Genomic DNA, 20038 nt, shown 5'->3' on the forward strand with positions numbered 1-20038 from the left:
TTGTAAAAATCGACGCGTTTCAGAAAGGCGGGGCATAGAGGAGAAACAATAATGTACAGTATGTGGAAAATAATGTGTTTTTTGAACCTTAAACCGCATAAACACATTTTATTACACCAAATACACAAAATAATGTTATTTTTAGCATCATCATATGACCCCTTTAATTCGCAAAAAAGTTTTACGCTCGCTTGAGGTGGTTTTTGAAAAAGGGTTAATGCGAATAAAAGGAGATGGAAACGCATTTGCTGAGTAAATTCCTCCATGCGCATCAAAAAAGTAATGTGACTTCACTATGGGACGGCAAAACCTAACCAGTGGACCAATCCCATTCCTCAGCATCTGAAATGTTATGGTCAGTTTGAAATGTCAGAGCAAAGTCTGACATCAACGTTTTTCTGTATAATTGCCTCCCAGAACTGTTACATGACTGCGTTCCCAAACAGCAGCATCCAACTTCGAAAGCAATGACCGCATTTATTTTGTTTCGTCTGCTCGCTTTGAGGTGCAAGTAATTTATTATATAGGCCTATGAAAATTATTATATTCAGGGGTTTCTCCTACTTTTCATAGTGATATATAGCCTAGCGCCAGTTCTACCAGGAAGTGACGATTTTGTTCTCTTTGACTTGTTGGATGGAAACGGTGCTTATTCGCAAATGTTTTATGCGATATTTCAATTTATTCTGCGCATAAGTTAAATTCGCAACTTTGGATGGAAACCCGGCTAATTATCTTTTCTTGTAAAACGTGACAAGATTGCAAATTCAAAAGCAAAAGCATCTGAAGCCCGGCTTATAACATAGCAAAAGAAGAATTCCCGTTCACAAAATTCAAATCACAAATAATACGACTAATGAAAAAGAACAGGTTGAATGTTAACCTCTTTCATTTCCATATAACTATAAACTATGATAGAAGTTCATCAGCATGCATCGATTAATCCCAGGTTGTAACCAAAGAAAATAAATAAAAAATTGCGACCAAATCATGTGCTCAACTGAGAAAGTTAGTCGCAAAAGAACGACCGGTGGGAAGAATGAGTCTGGAGCCCTGGGTACGTTTTTTTTTATGTTTCTGAAAGAAATGTCTAATGCTCATCTGCATTAATTTGATGAATACAGTTAAAATTGTAATTTTGTGAAATGTTACAATTTAAAATAACATTTATATTTTAATATAAAAGCAAAGGTAAATTTTCAGCATTATTACTCCAGTCTTCAGTGTCACGTGATCCTTTAGAAATCATTCTAATATGCTGATTTGCTGCTCAAGGAACATTATCATCAATGTTAAAAAGTTTTTTTTGCAACTATGTAAAAGTCCTTACTGTTACTTTTGATGCATTTAATGTGTCCTTGCTGAAAAGTCAATCATAGGAACTTTGTGAATATTAATTTCTGACACGTTTCCTAAAAACAAAAAAACAAACAAAAAAATCATTAGACTACTTTTGCAATTTTTAACTTTTTCTAATATGCTGATTTGCTGCTCAAGAAACATTATCATCAATGTTAAAACGTTTTTTTTGCAACTATGTAAAAGTCCTTACTGTTACTTTTGATGCATTTAATGTGTCCTTGCTGAAAAGTCAATCATAGGAACTTTGTGAATATTAATTTCTGACACGTTTCCTAAAAACAAAAAAACAAACAAAAAAATCATTAGACTACTTTTGCAATTTTTAACTTTGAATTAGGCAGTTCGATTAAATTCTATGCAACAATAATTTAAACTGATGATGATTCAGTTATTAATTTGCATCCTAGTCCCCATGTGGCATTTATTTTTAACATATTAAAATGTTTTCTCAAAATTGTATGCAGGTATATATGGAAATATTTGCTTATTTTATTACTATGTATTATTATTTTGGTTCACATAAATAAAGATGTTTACATTTAACTGTGTTCACTAAGGGAAAAATACTGTTGAAAACAAGTTTATTATTTTAAATATATTTAGAATTTTGTTGATTGCTATTGTGTTTTTTTCAAGCCATTACAGAGAAAATATACAAAAAGAAGATGTAATTGTTTCACCTCTATTGCCAAGTCATACTAAGTTATAAATGTATGTTTTACTATTAGAGTAAGGAAAAATCATTTAGTCAGCAAATGTTATGCAACTTGCACATGCATCAGGCTAAACTTCAAGTGGTCCTGAGTAAACTAGCTGTGATTTCTCATTTTAAAATCACTCATAAGAGGTATTAAGTCTGACAGTGGTTTTTGTTAAACAGAGCCTGTCTATCGAGATGGACAGCACAGGGTAACGAGGAAAGGATGGGGGATTGATCCACTTTTGAGCAGTGCTGGGGACAGAATGAAAACGCAGGACTAAAATCTGGGGCACAGATGACAGCTTCAATGAATCTATATTAAACAGGATCCACAGAGAGCTGCACTGCAGCAGCTCCATCAGAACATTCTAACTTCCCTTTCACATGTCAGCAAACACAAAGGGCACAATGACTAAAAGACAACGCAATTGCAGCAGCCACCTCAAACAAATAACTTCTATTGTCAGATGTTTTCATTATCAATTTCTTTGATGGTGTCCTGTGTGCAAGTATGAAACATGTCATTTTTTAACCCTGCTGACTCAAGTGAATTCTTTCCACAATGCTTTAAGCTGGCAGAGGATAGCAGGATTTCCAGAATAGCTGCAGTCCATGAACCTCAACATCCTGCACCAGGCCTGCAGTCTGAAGTAGGAGTGTGTGATTTGGAGATCTTATGCAGTGCCAGAGGAGAAGCTCTGAGAGTGATGAGAGGAGGAGGACAGTAATGGAGGTAGAGGATGGCCTGCAGCCAGCAGGTTTTCTGCTGATGAATGCACAGGATGGCTTTCATATTGATCTAATCAAATCAAATATGCACTAGTGTATACAGATAAAAGCATGAAACAAAATAATCAAGAGTCAGAAGACAATCATAAATGGTGGGGATGCACCCATCAGGAAATCGGAGGCAGATACCAATAGCTAATATTTTATTTGACCACTTTTACGTAATTAGGGGTTGGCAATATAGCAGTCAAAACTACAGAGATGAATGATACAGTGGTATAAATGTGTCAGCTCTTATAAATACATTGAAATGTATAATAAATTAGCTGAAGTCGTAAGGATCTGTGTATTTTAATTTTTTCAAAAGTTGTTACTTAGAATATTAGAATGAATTCTGAAGGATCATGTGACACTGATGATGCTGAAAATTCAGCTTTGCCATCAAAGGAATAAATTGCATTTTAAAACATCAAAATAAAAATGTGTGACTTTAATTTGTAATATTTACTTTTTTCTTTTTACTGTATTTTTGACAAAATAATTGTAACCTTGGTGAGCATATTAGACTTCTTTTAAAATCTCACTGACTACAAACTTTTAAATGGTAGAGCGATCTCCACTAGCAGCACCAAACCTGCTCCAGGACTCACTGTGATCTAAGATGACTCTCTTCAGGGTTGCATTTAGGTTTAGTAATGCAAATCACTAATAACTAAGCATGTGCAGGGAGACATCTCCGTGCCATTAAGATAATTGCAAGATAAACTGTTATTACTGTTATCAGAGGGAACACATATCTCTGGTGAGCTCTTAAATTGGATTCGTCACAGACCTTTGCTGTGACGAGAGACATCTGTGAGACTGAGAGTGTGCATGTGCACACAAACCATTTCTACTGATGCATGAGCAGACTGCCAGCACTCACGTTATGTCAAGCATACTCAGATTTGTATCCAGTCACTATTTCTTTCAGCTTAGCGAATCAGCAGAATTACTGTAACGATGCTTGAAAAATCAGAATTTCATATTTTATTTTTCAAAACCACCAAGCATGAGCATCTAAATTACAGTAAGAAAGTTTTTTTACAGTAGGTAAAAAATAAATGGTTTCAAAAATTGAGGAATCAAAATAATAGAATTCAAATAGAATTCCACACAATGTAACTTCTTCTCCATTACCGGAGATCTCTGAATGTGTGCATTCTTGCATGCAGAAATGTAATATATCTGCCCTGATTTAGACTTAAAGCGTGATCGACCAATCAAATATCATCCGTAGGGCCCTATGATTTCCGCGATGCCGAAAACATGGATGGAATCGCGGAATCCAGTCATAAAAACCAAATTTACTGTATAACGTGGAATGTCACGGAATTTGTCAAATTTTGAATGAATTAATCAGAAGTAGGTGATTACACTTAAACCAAATCACGATATAGTCTCTGTAAATATTAAGCTGCAAAAGACTTTAAATATGAATTTTGCATGTTCTGCATGTCTCTGTAATGAATGGCGCAGACACACGGTTTTGTTTACTACTCGTACCGAAGCGCGAGCGGTGCTCACGGTGATTTCAGCGATTTTCAGTCGTCTCACTAAATGAGGACATAAACTACTATAACACAACATTTCTTCCATGCTTTAATTTTAATAGCAGATCCTCTTTGTTAGCTAAAAAATAAAGTTTAATTTTAGTTAGTTTAGTTTATTGTCCTTTCGGACATTGTTTTTGTATCTGTGGCAACTCTTCAGTGATCAACAACAATAATTAACAAATACAATTTTCAATAATTAAAAGATAAATGAAATTAATGTTTTATGACTTCATTTGATAACCAACATTTTTTTTTAAATACACAACACAGAATTTATGAGGGGGAAAACAATTCATAAGGCTATTTTAAGAATAAATTGAATAAATTAGGTTGTTTTTATACATTCAAATAATTAGACCCGCTAAAACACAGAATTTGTTAACAAAACATATGATGAGAAAAAATGTAATATTTTATAGGGCCCTAAACATGTATTTTTTGTTAAACTTTCAATTAACTGATGTGAAATTGTGTAAGTTTCATGATTTTAAATAATTAGACATGTTTTTTTTTGTAAACATTAAAAAGTAGTAGAGAAAAATTTAAACTGAAAAAATGGAATTTGAAAAAAATATAATGGAATTTGGGAAAAAATAAAACAAATTTTATAGGGCCCTACATTCGATAATGATGGGTGGACAATCAATTATTAAAGCTGAATGAATGGTATAAAATAGAGCAAGAAAACGTGTGATCCGCATAAAACGAACTGGGAAAAAGCACTGCCTCAACCCACACAATGCAGACACTTTAACAGGACAGGGTCAAATGTCTCACAGAGGACCTATTCGATTATCTCAAAGTTGTCACAACTCCAGCAAATCAAATCGGTATGTGACTGCAACCCTGGAGCTGCAGAACCCGCAGGGACACATTTATCGCTCTCTCCATCTCTTGTACACATACACACACAAATGACACAGAACACACAGCTTCGGCTTGCCATATAGTCCACAGTGATTTCTGCTTAATGAGCCTTGCGTTTCCTTGAGTCCCGCAGATGGAAAGCAGGGCTGAGCACTGGGAGGGAAGCCCTTATGAATGTAGGATTGACTTCCTGTCTGTTGTTAGGCCTCCGCCAGAAACAAAAGCTGCCTACGGCTAGAAGCACAGAAAAATCTTGTTTTTAATTTGCTTTAATGTTGAGTATTATTAGGGCTGCATGGGGAAAGTCATTTCTGACATCAATATTTGCTGTTTAACACATGTAAAAAACCAACACTAAACACACTAGCCTATATAAAAGGCACAGCTAAATGTGACTTGTATTGTAATGGGTTTACGTCAACATTGTTTTAAGCGCACTTAAATTAAAAGTTAAATTTTTTATGTTCTGTAATTGTTTTTAAATAAATTTAAAAATCTGATAATTTGCTTGAAATTATATTGTAGTGTCAAATGACTATATTTATTCTATCCCCAGACAATGGAGGGAAAATTCAGCCAGTACTTAGTAAAAAGATGCCATTAAACAAACATTTTAAAACAATTTGGAGATTTAATGTGAAAATATGATTACAAATTGTAATGCTACAGGTGATTATCCATGAATAAATACAGAAACCTGCATGATTAATTAGTTAATCAACAGGTCTAGGATTTTGCAATTTGTTTGTAATTTTATGTATTTTCTATTTCTTTTAATGTGCATCTGGCTATTGCTTCCCAGTTTCACACTAGCCATGTCCATATGCTTGAGCTGTGTTGCATTGCTCTTGCATAATCTGATGAATCCCTGAATTGGTTTGGTTCGTTTTAATGAAGCAGTGGTGAATCAAATCACACTGAATCGTTCACTGCAGTCATGACTCAGGAACTGTCATTTAAAAAGGAGAGGAAACAATCTGCAACTTTTTTACACTTTAATCTTCTGAAATTTATAATGATTATTGCCCAAACTTCGGAGATTTAATGTGAAAATATATTTGATTACAAACTTTACTATTAAGTGTGATTAATTACAGAAAGCTGTGTGATTAATTAGTTCGTTTTTTAGCAAATCAACAGCATTAGTATTTTTTATTTTTTTTTTGCAATTTTGTAATATAAACACTTAAGAGACCTTAACATGACCAAATGTAATGTTAACAGTTCATTAGCTAACATAAAACATATGAACAAGGTCAACAAGTACAAACAACAAATGTCTCCAGAGGCATCTCCATAGCAAGATAATAATGTGACTATTGTAGGCCAATTAAAAGAAAACACCCAGTGCTTTTGAAGAGCACATGCAATAACCCCAGGGCTCCCAGACAGATGACAAGACAAAGGGAGGAGCAGTTGTGCATGGTTCTTAGGGCAAGTGGATTAAAATAGCCTTTTTAAAATGATAAGTGGTTACATGGTTGTGTGCTGTGATGCCCATATACTCTTACAAAACCAAAACAGCAGCTATTAATGCTAACATTTGACCTCTTGACCTACACAACCAATGCGATCTATGTCCTCTCACATGCTCTATAGCTGCGCCTGCAGCAAACAACACACAACACTCCAACAAGACACTGAGCCTGGTTCAGTGCAACAGCTCGAGTGTATAGGGTCATACGAGATTGTTTTCACAATGGATCTTGAGCTAAACATAACCCAGACTAATCATCCAAATTACGACCTAATGACCTGTGTGTCCTGGCAAACCAAACAGGACAGACTGCACTTTCTTTAGTCAGGGCGTGAGGTCAGGTCAGGTTGTGAAGCTCCTATTGCACATATGATATTGTGAAAAGATTTTATCAAGAATGTCAACCATACATGTAGGTATAACCCCAACCTCAGCGGAAAAATCCTCACTTCAGTGGTTACCTTGCCCTTCAGCAGCACAGCACAAACATGCAGTCATAAGACTGAGAATTAACCTCCACAAGCAAATCACCAACCCCAGAGCAGGACTTCTTTATTTTATCTCAGTGTTCTTTCGGTCACACTAGGTTAGACCCAGACAAACATGGATTTCTATTACAACATTTTAATTTAGACAAACTATTCGAATAGGACACCATTTCTTGTTCTGAATGCACAAAAAAAAAAAAGATTCTGAATCTGACTTGATGAGCTGAAGTCAAACCCATAGTAAAATTATTTTGATCCTCAACAGTGAATGGGTGCCGTCAGAATGAGTGTCCAAACAGCTTATAAAAACATAGCCAGGATCCACAGGTAATCCACACCACTCCAATCTAACACCTTGTGAATCGAAATGCTGCATGTTTGCAACAAACAAATCCATTATTTAGGAATTTTAACATTTAAACCAATAACTACAAGCCAAAATAAGAGTCAATAATCCATAACAAATAAATAGGTTTAAAAAAAAACAAAAAAACAATACTGACTGCTCATACTCACTGTAAAAACAGCAAGTGTGGCTTTATTGCTACAAGCCAAAATAAGAGTCAATAATCCATAACAAATAAATAGGTTTAAAAAAAACAAAAAAACAATACTGACTGCTCATACTCACTGTAAAAACAGCAAGTGTGGCTTTATTGTTTTAACAAATATTGTTAAACCACATTTTACTAAATGTAAAAAAAAAGAAAAAAAGAGTTATTAAATGTTAACCTAACACTCATTCATATGTATTAAAATACAAAAAAATCAATTAAATTTAAAGAACATGAGGCTGAAATTAAGGATTTATAATGCAGTTTGACCACTGTACATCAAAACTATGACAAAAACATTCGATAAATACTGTGTATTACATATTTTCCTAAGCAAAAGTATAGTAAAACAAAACTGAATCTTTTTTAAGCTCAAGTTATCCTAGGTTTAATTTCCTCAGCGAAACATCTTCAGCAGTCAGAGTGATGGTTCTGTGTCAGTCTTGTATGCCTCACACAATGAGCTATGCTATACTGAGATCATGCTGCTGCAGGCAACCACCACATGATAATATGAAATATAACCAAGCACTCATTCGTAAGCCTGTTGAAATATGTTATCTCGAAACTTATGTAATCCACTTATGGTGGAAAACAGAGCACAGAGCTCACAGAGAATTGATCTACTTGCACACACAGCCAAAATACATGCATAAATAATTTATGCACGCTGTCGTCTGCATTCTGTCTCTACCTGTAGCAAATTTTAGTCCACTGATGTATTTCTAATCATTAAGTCTTCATTCACAATAAACATTACTTCTCCCAGCATGCCCATTTAAAACACAATAGTAACATTAAAAGTACCAGTACTTCAGGTACAAACTCGATACTGAAAAAAAAATGCTTTTTAAAATACCCGCCTAATTTAAAAGTTAAAATTGATATTAATATGCTTGTTTTTAAATGAAGGCTAGTGTTAAAAAGTATATAACTTTTTGCTGTAGAAAAAAAAAAAAACTTAAAATGTCCCTGATACATACATTTGCCATCCAAACTGGCATCATGGCAGATACTGAAGTAAAATCACTCGCTTCAATGGAATTCCTAGACAAAAACACTGAGCTGGTTTGGCTTAGTTCTCACACAAAGACAGGAAAAGGGAGATCTCCATGCTTCCTCTGTTTGTTTGCCATGTGGACATCCAGAGACAGTGCCAGACCACTAGAAACAGCGTTGCCTGGGCCAGAAACAAACACACGGAGACATTGTTCTTGATGCATACATCTGTTTGGCACCCCGCATAGAAAGGTGAATACGTGTAATGGTCAAGGCTCCACAAGAACGCTCATGACGCATTATGCAACTCAGTATTTTAAGACACATTGTGGTTAATCAAGACCATTGTTGTAGCATGTAGATGCACAGCATCAGAACTAAAACAAATTGCAACAGTCACTGCAGCAAATACTTCTACCACAACCACCGTGTTTCACATTATAGTAATAATAGAAATGGTAAACTGAAGCGCTTTCAAGAGCAACTCTTCTCGAAAAGGGAGCATCATTCTTCTAGTTATGAAACCACGGGGACTGACAGTTAACTGCCTTCCTCAGGGAACTACTACTTGGCAAGAGCGGAGTTTAGGTGCAGATCGAGAAGTCACATTATGAGACAATCTATCCGAATGTGCTGATCATAGAGCTGCACGATTATGACAAAAATTTTACATTGAATGATGTTTATACACTCTAAAAAATGCTGGGTTGTTTCAACCCAACTTTGGGTCAAATATGGACTAACCCAACTTTTGGATTAAAAATGTAATTAAAAAATTTAACCCAACAGCTGGGTTAGTCCATCTTTGACCCAAAGTTGGGTTGAAACAACCCAGCATTTTTTAGAGTGTATATGAGACAATCTATCCGAATGTGCTGATCATAGAGCTGCACGATTATGACAAAAATTTTACATTGAATGATGTTTATACACTCTAAAAAATGCTGGGTTGTTTCAACCCAACTTTGGGTCAAATATGGACTAACCCAACTTTTGGATTAAAAATGTAATTAAAAAATTTAACCCAACAGCTGGGTTAGTCCATCTTTGACCCAAAGTTGGGTTGAAACAACCCAGCATTTTTTAGAGTGTACCATTGTTTGATGCAACTGCATGCCGTATTTTTATATGAAAATAAACAAGCTGAAAACACTAAATGAAAAACTTTTAGTGCTTTTCTATAGTATTAAGCCTCAAATGTCAACTATACATCGGATTGGTTTCTTCTTTAAATTATAAAAAAGTAAAAATATGAATGGTATTAAAATGTTATACTAAAACTAAAATTAAAATAATGGGGAAAACCCTTAAAATAACATGAAGAAAGAAAAAAAACGCATCTTAAGCACGCAGAATAACATAAGTGGACTTTAAATGATTAATTGCCTCTTTGAACGATTACGTAATTGTAATCGAGATTAGCAATTAGATTAATTGTGCAGTCCTAGCTGATCATGTGTGGAAAATGACTGGTTCAGCTCTAGGGCCCCAGACTGCTGTCACCACAGCTCAAAACCACTGATGTACATCATTCACAAATAGCCTGTGCTTCACTTGGTCTGTGGAAAAACAGCTTTTAAAGGGGTCATATGATGCGATTTCAAGTTTTCCTTTGACTGAAAATACATCACCTTCATGTGACCACAACACACTGTAGTGTAAATACTAAAGCAACTCGATGTGCCCCAAACAACACCGAAGAACTACCTATATCACCTTGACAGTGCAAGCGTTTCACTGCATTAGTGACTAAAAATAGTTGGTGCAAACTAAAATACATTTAGGAGCAAATGTGCAAAAGTCCCAGTGTGTCCTTAAAAATTAAGAGCATCTTAAATGGTATAACAAAAATGTTAATTTTCATTTTGAAGTCTTAAATTTGGGAACGGAAAAACAGGAATCCTGATACAAGCCTGATAACTGAACTTCAAAAGGCTATGATTTCATTCAAAAATAAATGAATGCTTCATATCCAAAAATGAATCATTTAATCATTTTTTATTGTGGCCCTAAAGTGTTTTAACGTGCGCCTAGGTTTTTTAACTTAGGTGCACATGTACTCTTTGGGGAAAAAAGTAAGCATCAAGCCCTGTCAATCAATCGTTCTACCACAACAGGAGTTTTCAGCACTTTTTTTGGGCTACCAAACATGCAGTAACGCAGTAAATGTATGCAGTCACAAAACAGAGACCCTCTTCTTGATTACAAGAGGTCAAAGGAAGCACTTGAGACACATTTTAAATTCTTGGCTGACCATTTGTGATCAGATGACCACCTGAGATGGATATTAATTTCAGGTCCAAACAGGAGCTAATAAAATGAGAACAGCAAAATAGCTGATGATGCAGTGCTGAATAAATTAATCCAACTGTATGCTTTCTAGGAACAATCCACATCAGATTCTGTGGCAAGGTTTCACTGTCCTACTTAGTGCAGACACTTGCACTGCTGATCCAATTACCGTCTCTGAGCTGTCATGTGCTCAAACTCCCTGCGTGGCCAGACAGGAAGGACTCTCCCTGACTGTGAGACTATGTCAGAACACCACGATCACAAGAACAAAGGAGAGAAAGATTGACGAAGAGCATCCAATGACGAGAAACAATGATCTTCAACAGTGAAAGTTCTCAATATCGATTCCAAATGTACATATAATTAATAGGCCTATAAATAATTCCATAATTATTAAATACAGTCTGAAGCAGAAATATGACCTAGTGTATCTGTTCCAAATTTATTAGCCAATTTGCTGGAATAAAATACTTGATGTGTCTCACTTCAAACAAAGCTCCATCTGCCACAGTAACAGGCTAAAAAATAATTCATGGGTCATGTGAGGCTGCCCTCCAACAGTTAACACAATTAGCACCATTCACTGTGATATGTACACAACAACAGATCACTTGATCATTCCAAGAAATCATCAACAAAGTACGAACAGCTGTGAGCCATGACTATGTTCTGTTTGGAGTCATTTCTACCTTTGAGGGCGGGAAGCTTCTGCAGTTCCCGGTTCTTGCTGAGGTTGAAACGTGACGAACTCTGTCGACGCTCCTTCTTTACAATCTGAGGCCCACCAGAGTACTTAATTTTGTTGAGCTGAGTGGGAGGTGGAGTGCTGTTGCTCGGACGCTTGCTGGCTGTCTGCTGGGCCTGGAGAAACACACAAAAAAAAACAATATTTTTGCTCTGCTTTCTCGGAAGAGAAAGACTATAAATTTTAAATGTGTGTAATGTGTGTAAGCAAATGGTCAACTTTAGGAGTCTCCTAGCATATAAATTACTTTAAAGATAATACAGTAAATACAGTAAATTATATTTATTGGGTCTTTAAAACGTCTGACTTCATTGTCTATAAATGCACCAGTTCAATTTCTGGGTATTTCTCTAGATCAACAGGTATCTTCTTCAATGCCTTGAATATCAGTCAGTCGGTTTCGTTTGCACTTTTATATAAATATTAAAACTTGTTCTTACATATCTGCATTATACATCATAACTGATTTACAATGCTATTAGAAAGCACTACCAAACAACAATATCAATTTATGTCAGCTAGCTGCATTACACCTCACTTGGAATGTAATATTGAGTTTTATTAACAGAAATAATTGAGAAAAACAGCTTCATGTGAGATGTGGGACAATCTTTATGTCTTAAGTACTATTCACACCCAGTGAAAAAAAGTGAGGCATCTAAAGGGGGAAAAAAAATACTCCTTATTTTAAGAAATGAATTTCAGGCCAGGCCTTGTTTGTAATAAGAAAAGGATATGATAAAATAAGGGAGAGCAGAAAGATGGTCATTAATAATGAAGACTTTGCGGCATTATTCTTTTTTCTCACATTGGACACATTACTTAGGAAAGAGCTTAGGATATTTACAATAAATGATATTTTGACATCTACAGTGAGCCTCTGTTGACGTAAATATTACCACATTTACACTCAATTGTCAAGTCTAGCATAAATGTCTCATTGTACAAAACTTTTTAGTTTTATCCGATGGCAAAACATTGTATAAAATCCATGCAACCACTGAGAACTGCTGTAACAAAGCAACTCACCACATCAGTCATCAATCTGCAAGCAAACTGCCTCCCTAACCCGTGGGAGTTGAAGTCCACAACTAACCTAACCTACATACCTCCTTATTACCATATCTAGAGTCAGCCCACATTAAACATTCATGAGTAGCCTGAGCTACACTATCAAATAAATATGCGTCTTCCATATAAAACGAGCGTCACAGAATCCGTTTTGACCATAGATGAGAAACACAGTATTACCGCTGTGGGACTGTCCCCAAAACTAAATCATGCAACATTTCTGTCCTTTTGTCAAATTGTATGATATGACCGCAGTGTGCAAAAGCCAAGGCAGATTATGCAACAACCACCAACTTTTATGACTGCGATATACATCTCAGCTAATGCAATATTTCTGACACAGCCTGAGCTTTGTGTGAGGCTAAGATTAATTGCAAAGGCAATTAATTGGCCGCCAGTGAGAATGTCACACTAAGCTATCCAAGACTGCCAATTTTGCCCCGTCTCTGAGCTGTCATGTGCTCAAACTCCCTGCGTGGCCAGACAGGAAGGACTCTCCCTGACTGTGAGACTATGTCAGAACACCACGATCACAAGAACAAAGGAGAGAAAGATTGACAAAGAGCATCCAATGACGAGAAACAATGATCTTCAACAGTGAAAGTTCTCAATATCGATTCCAAATGTACATATAATTAATAGGCCTATAAATAATTCCATAATTATTAAATACAGTCTGAAGCAGAAATATGACCTAGTGTATCTGTTCCAAATTTATTAGCCAATTTGCTGGAATAAAATACTTGATGTGTCTCACTTCAAACAAAGCTCCATCTGCCACAGTAACAGGCTAAAAAATAATTCATGGGTCATGTGAGGCTGCCCTCCAACAGTTAACACAATTAGCACCATTCACTGTGATATGTACACAACAACAGATCACTTGATCATTCCAAGAAATCATCAACAAAGTACGAACAGCTGTGAGCCATGACTATGTTCTGTTTGGAGTCATTTCTACCTTTGAGGGCGGGAAGCTTCTGCAGTTCCCGGTTCTTGCTGAGGTTGAAACGTGACGAACTCTGTCGACGCTCCTTCTTTACAATCTGAGGCCCACCAGAGTACTTAATTTTGTTGAGCTGAGTGGGAGGTGGAGTGCTGTTGCTCGGACGCTTGCTGGCTGTCTGCTGGGCCTGGAGAAACACACAAAAAAAAACACATTATGCCGTTCTATGCCATGGCACCACTTTTGGTCACAGAAGGTCAGACTCCAGTGTCTTCCTGCTGATGGCAAACACAATAGAAGAGACAAAATACAGCGACCAAAGAGGAAAAAGGCAATCCTGCTGATCAGATGCAGGGGACATACTCATTCTGGAAAGCATTTTATTGGAGAAATATTTGGATACACCCATCAGTGCTAGATGAGTCATCAATATTTTTGCTCTGCTTTCTCGGAAGAGAAAGACTATAAATTTTAAATGTGTGTATCTACTAAAAGCAAATGGTCAACTTTAGGAGTCTCCTAGCATATAAATTACTTTAAAGATAATACAGTAAAAACTATAAATTATATTTATTGGGTCTTTAAAACGTCTGACTTCATTGTCTATAAATGCACCAGTTCAATTTCTGGGTATTTCTCTAGATCAACAGGTATCTTCTTCAATGCCTTGAATATCAGTCAGTCGGTTTCGTTTGCACTTTTATATAAATATTAAAACTTGTTCTTACATATCTGCATTATACATCATAACTGATTTACAATGCTATTAGAAAGCACTACCAAACAACAATATCAATTTATGTCAGCTAGCTGCATTACACCTCACTTGGAATGTAATATTGAGTTTTATTAACAGAAATAATTGAGAAAAACAGCTTCATGTGAGATGTGGGACAATCTTTATGTCTTAAGTACTATTCACACCCAGTGAAAAAAAGTGAGGCATCTAAAGGGGGAAAAAAAATACTCCTTATTTTAAGAAATGAATTTCAGGCCAGGCCTTGTTTGTAATAAGAAAAGGATATGATAAAATAAGGGAGAGCAGAAAGATGGTCATTAATAATGAAGACTTTGCGGCATTATTCTTTTTTCTCACATTGGACACATTACTTAGGAAAGAGCTTAGGATATTTACAATAAATGATATTTTGACATCTACAGTGAGCCTCTGTTGACGTAAATATTACCACATTTACACTCAATTGTCAAGTCTAGCATAAATGTCTCATTGTACAAAACTTTTTAGTTTTATCCGATGGCAAAACATTGTATAAAATCCATGCAACCACTGAGAACTGCTGTAACAAAGCAACTCACCACATCAGTCATCAATCTGCAAGCAAACTGCCTCCCTAACCCGTGGGAGTTGAAGTCCACAACTAACCTAACCTACATACCTCCTTATTACCATATCTAGAGTCAGCCCACCTTAAACATTCATGAGTAGCCTGAGCTACACTATCAAATAAATATGCGTCTTCCATATAAAACGAGCGTCACAGAATCCGTTTTGACCATAGATGAGAAACACAGTATTACCGCTGTGGGACTGTCCCCAAAACTAAATCATGCAACATTTCTGTCCTTTTGTCAAATTGTATGATATGACCGCAGTGTGCAAAAGCCAAGGCAGATTATGCAACAACCACCAACTTTTATGACTGCGATATACATCTCAGCTAATGCAATATTTCTGACACAGCCTGAGCTTTGTGTGAGGCTAAGATTAATTGCAAAGGCAATTAATTGGCCGCCAGTGAGAATGTCACACTAAGCTATCCAAGACTGCCAATTTTGCCCTACGACAAAATAAAATCCCTGAAATTAGTCTCAGGCAGCATAACTGAGGCAAAAAATAATCACACAGTGTGCACCCGGCTTTAGAAGCACATTAAGAAACAAAGCTGATCTCTGGTTTATAGGAACACAGAATCAATGCTAACCCACAATGCATTACTAACACCATAGGTGAAGCAGTTCAAATAGCAGTAGAAATTGCTAAATGAGCAACATGTAAGCATGTGACGTTTCCAAAACAACTGAGCAACCTCATGGAAAAAAAGCTTTAACGTATTGAGGGTTTTTAATGAAGAAAAAGCAACACTGTCCAAGCAACAAATGGTATGTGTGTGTGTGTGTGCGTGAACAAACACATGTTGAGGCCTGCCCATAGCATTGCAAAGCTGGCCTCAGTCACAGGGGTTGCATGACTGAGCCTGACTTAAAATAGATCAAATCAATAAACTTCACCCGCTGCTACGTCACACTTTCTGCGCGCTGATTCCAGCCGTCAGTATCACGTTGATGAACACGGAGATATTTCAGTCCCAACAGGGTTTACGGAGACAAGCCATTACGTCAATACAACTGCACACTTAGAGGGATACAAGTCAATACGTAAACGCATACAAATTTAATTATCTCACAAATCACTACTGACGCAAGACGACAACAACACATTTCCCTTATCGCACGAATGCTTCTTTACTAGGGTCTAAAAAAACAAGTCTGACTGGATGTGGATGCCAAAGCAACCAAAAACAGAACAATGCAAAAAGTACTAGTAAACTGTAGTTAAAAAAAACATAAGACTACCTTTCATGAACCAAGCTGAAATATTAATGTAGACAACATATTTATATAATTTGTTAAATAAAAATTATAGTCACCTATTCTCACCTCTCCAAACATTACATTAAAAAAAAGGATAACAATATTGTATTTGGGGCAACTGTGATGCAATGTTCGAAGCAATATTTGAATGCAATACAATTAAACATTTTAAAGCAATACTTGCCTGATCCATACCCCTGTCACAAAATGAAGCACGACTTGGAGACGTAAAAGGAGGGACAGAAAAATATAGTTTAAGCTGCTGCTATTAGATTTAATAACACACAGACAGACCTACAGTCTAGGCTCATTTTGAGAGGGGATTTGCATTGCTTTATGCAGGAGAATAAAGAACCGCTTTAAGAGCCACTTCAATCTTGGTTATTTAATAAAGCCGAAATTGAAATGAGGGTTTGTCTGGAAGCAAGGTAACTTAGATATCAAGGGCTTTACCCATCCATCCTCAGCATGATACACTTCAGACTTGTGAGTTTGACAAGCTAAACGTGCAACTGTATGTAACACAGAGTTGCAAAAACACAAGCAGAGCCAAACGGAAGTGCAGTGATTACTGTGCATAATGAACGTAATGGACATAATGAATGATTTTAGCCTTCTTGTGCCCTGAGGAATGAAAAAGGCCAGCTACAACACTTAGCAAGCAAGTATTTGTGTCAAGTCCACTAGTCAAACACAGTATGAGATCTTTACCTCTTCTGAATTTTCAGTCCCAGCATCCTTTCCGCCACCGGCATTACTGTTTTTCGTGCTGCTTTTTGCAGATTTGGTTGGTTCCTGTAATGACCACAAAAGAACCAATAAATGAACATCTGAGTCATAAATCAAAGGAGGCTCCTATTATTTTGATCACTCCTTTTATCTTGGGGATGGGTCTCTGCATACAAGGACTGGTATGACAGGTGATGGCCAACAGCAGCCCAATTGCAACTAGATTTTGAATCAGACAATGACATTCACAAAACATTGACTGCTTTCTGGGAATGATAAATGATTTGAGTTCACACCGTGGACTCCAGCATCATATACACAGTAACAAACTTGTCCGCTAATATATCGAGCGTTTATATAACGATGCCCAAAGCCCATCCACAGCTTGTCCGCTGAAACATTGACTCATGCAGGGACAGGAGAACATGTTTGAGTGTCCAGCTTATGCTGCAATCTGTCAACTAATGCGCCTCTATTCACATATTAACGGCCGATCATAATCTTACTATAGAAAACTGACCTGTAATGCAAACACCGGGTAAAACAGCTATCGAACAGCACTCTTTCAAACATACATGATTCATATTTTAAATTCCCGTCACGTTGAGCTAAAGAAAACGCGTTTTTGTCATTTAAAAAAAAAAACTGTCAGTATTTTGACTTGAGACACACAAGCACAAATGCGCCCTTAGCGGGCTAGCGCGGCCTTCACTTACAAAAAAACAGCGCCAGTAAATGTTGGAGAATAATTGTTTTACCAACAGAATTCTCGGACGCATTAAGTAGACATGTGTTATGGTTGTAATCTGTACTTTACCTTCTCTTTTTTAGTTTTATTCGGCATTTTGCAAATGTTGTCTTCAGCCGTGCCTCCGTGATAAGGCTTCCCTCGCACTCACTCAGACTGTTACCTCGCCCGCCCTTCACCAGCTTCACCAGCAACAATCTGATTGGTCAGCAAGGCACGAAACTAGATAGCAACAGTACAGCGGAATTTTTCTATTGGCTGCTTTTCGAACCAGACGGTCTTGAGTTTTCCAAACGGGGTCCTGGCTGCGACGAGGAAGGGGTCTACAGCTGTTGTTTACGGTTTAGCTATCTCTTGTGGAGGTGCAGATTGTCACAAGAGGAATTGATTGTGGGAGGGAGACTTGTGTTGGTGACACTGACCGTCAACATGTCAGAATAGGGTCATCCAGAGGTTTTGGTTGCATAAAGCAAAAGAGCTGGACCCTTTACACACTTTTATTTGTGAGTATTGATGCATTTGAGGATTCAGAATAATTGTCTCATCAGATAGACTGTACTACATTCAATGTATTAAGGGTATTATTCTTTATGATAGTCATTAAAAATCCCAAAAGCTGCATAGAGGACTGTTCCACTGTAATTTTCTTACAACATGGTTAAAATTCACCAAATGTGGGTCTTCTTACACTCTTCAGCTTAGAACTAGTGTTACAAATTATCCTTATCATTTCTGTAGGCATCTCATCAACCACGTATCTCATCTGTTTATATTTAGACACAGTACTGGTAATATATATATAACATCTATAGTGTATATTTTGTATTTTATCTAAAGAATTCATCATAAAAACGTCCATACAGAAGCATCTACTGCCATCTATTGGTACATTTTTCTCAAAACCATTTCGACAGGGATTATAGCCTATATATATTCATTAAATAATAAAAAAAAAAAAAAAAAAAAAAAAAAAAAGAGAGAGGGAGAACAGAAACAAGATTGCATTCACAAGCATTTATTTGAAGTACAGGAGATATAGATTTCATTATTTGTATTTACCTGTCATTAACTTCAGATTTCATATATTACTATTTTTTAACAAATTCATTAGTGAATAAATAAATATGGTGCTAAAGGATAGTTCACGACCAAAATGAAAATTAAATAATTAATGTCGTCTATTCAAACCCGTATGACTGGAAATTCTTCTAAACACAAAATAAGAAATAAAGTCCATGGACTTTAATTGTTTGAAGAAGAAGAAAAAAAGAGGCATTTTTCAAAAGATCTTTTGTATTCTACAGTCATGGCCAAACGTTTTGGCAGTGACGTAAATTTTGTGTTTTGCAAAGTTTGCTGCTTAAAGGGTTAGTTCACCCAAAAATGAAAATCAGCCCATAAATTACTCACCCTCAAGTCATCCTAGGTGTATATGACTTTCTTCTTTCAGACGAATCCAGTCAGTTATATTAAAAATTGTCTTTGATCTTTCAAGCTGTTTAATGGCACTCAGCGGGTGTTGCATGCATCAGTCCAAAAGAAGTTAAATAAAAAGCGCCCATCCATAAAAAAAGAGGTTATGAAGAACAATGGTCAACACTGTAAATCTTGATTCATATTTTTTTGCCAATAAAAACCTTTAAAACTTATATGCTTATCATTGTTTTTAAGTATACCATAGAATAGAAAAATAATCTACAAATACTGAAGCTGCAAACTTTGAAAAAACAAAAAAATATTGTCCATGACTGTACATAAGAAAGTTAAGCCTGTGTTATACTTTCCGCATGAGCAATCCAGACGAGTACACGGACGCGGACTACTTGTATTTATACTTCCGAAAGCATACGCTGATGGTCCGCTCCGCGGACGTGTTCCATACATGCGTAGTAGATCGGCTTGAACAATAAACAAACATGTGAACAAACAATTGGCCAGAGTTATTGCACATCTTTATATTGTTTTATCGACGGATTGTACAGGTTCGAGTAGCAACGGGCTTCTTCACACAGCCTGCGCATGCGCAGTAGCCTACTGACCGCGTGTACTTGTCCGCGTGGTCACAAAAAATGGGAGGCACGCGGATGTCCGTGCGGACTCTGCGCACACTCTCCGATTACGAT

The 20038-nt window shown here is 36.5% G+C and overlaps 2 protein-coding genes across 2 annotated transcripts in view; both read right to left on the minus strand.

The window, feature by feature from the left end:
• The window catches only part of LOC107669556 (serine/threonine-protein phosphatase 2A 56 kDa regulatory subunit delta isoform), a 35720-nt gene extending 22871 nt beyond the window's left edge, over positions 1-12849 (minus strand). Inside the window, exons 1-2 of the mRNA XM_016461841.1 lie at positions 12838-12849; positions 11753-11924 (exon numbers count right to left, since the gene is read on the minus strand). Of these exons, the coding sequence (XP_016317327.1) occupies positions 11753-11924; positions 12838-12849 (184 nt within the window). The remainder of the gene's footprint in view (positions 1-11752; positions 11925-12837) is intronic.
• A 902-nt stretch (positions 12850-13751) lies between these two features.
• Positions 13752-18105, minus strand: LOC107669569 (serine/threonine-protein phosphatase 2A 56 kDa regulatory subunit delta isoform-like). The gene is made up of 3 exons (XM_016461866.1): positions 17985-18105; positions 17150-17233; positions 13752-14012 (listed from the first exon to the last, which is right to left on the minus strand). Exons 1-3 carry the CDS (start codon positions 18009-18011, stop codon positions 13767-13769), a joined length of 357 nt encoding a protein of 118 aa, XP_016317352.1. The 5' UTR covers positions 18012-18105; the 3' UTR covers positions 13752-13766.
• Positions 18106-20038: the final 1933 nt, after the last annotated feature.

Source organism: Sinocyclocheilus anshuiensis, unplaced genomic scaffold (genome assembly GCF_001515605.1).
Source record: "Sinocyclocheilus anshuiensis isolate Anshui unplaced genomic scaffold, SAMN03320099.WGS_v1.1 scaffold460, whole genome shotgun sequence".
NCBI lineage: Eukaryota > Metazoa > Chordata > Actinopteri > Cypriniformes > Cyprinidae > Sinocyclocheilus > Sinocyclocheilus anshuiensis.

What these genes read in the sequence shown, in the direction of transcription:
- LOC107669569 (XM_016461866.1), bottom strand. Translation starts at nt 18,011, where the DNA reads ATGCCGAATAAAACTAAAAAAGAGAAG. An exon ending in ATAAAACTAAAAAAGAGAAG is followed by an intron (nt 17,234 to 17,984) that starts GTAAAGTACAGA and finishes TGGTCATTACAG; the next exon opens with GAACCAACCAAATCTGCAAA. An exon ending in GGACTGAAAATTCAGAAGAG is followed by an intron (nt 14,013 to 17,149) that starts GTAAAGATCTCA and finishes GTGTTTCTCCAG; the next exon opens with GCCCAGCAGACAGCCAGCAA.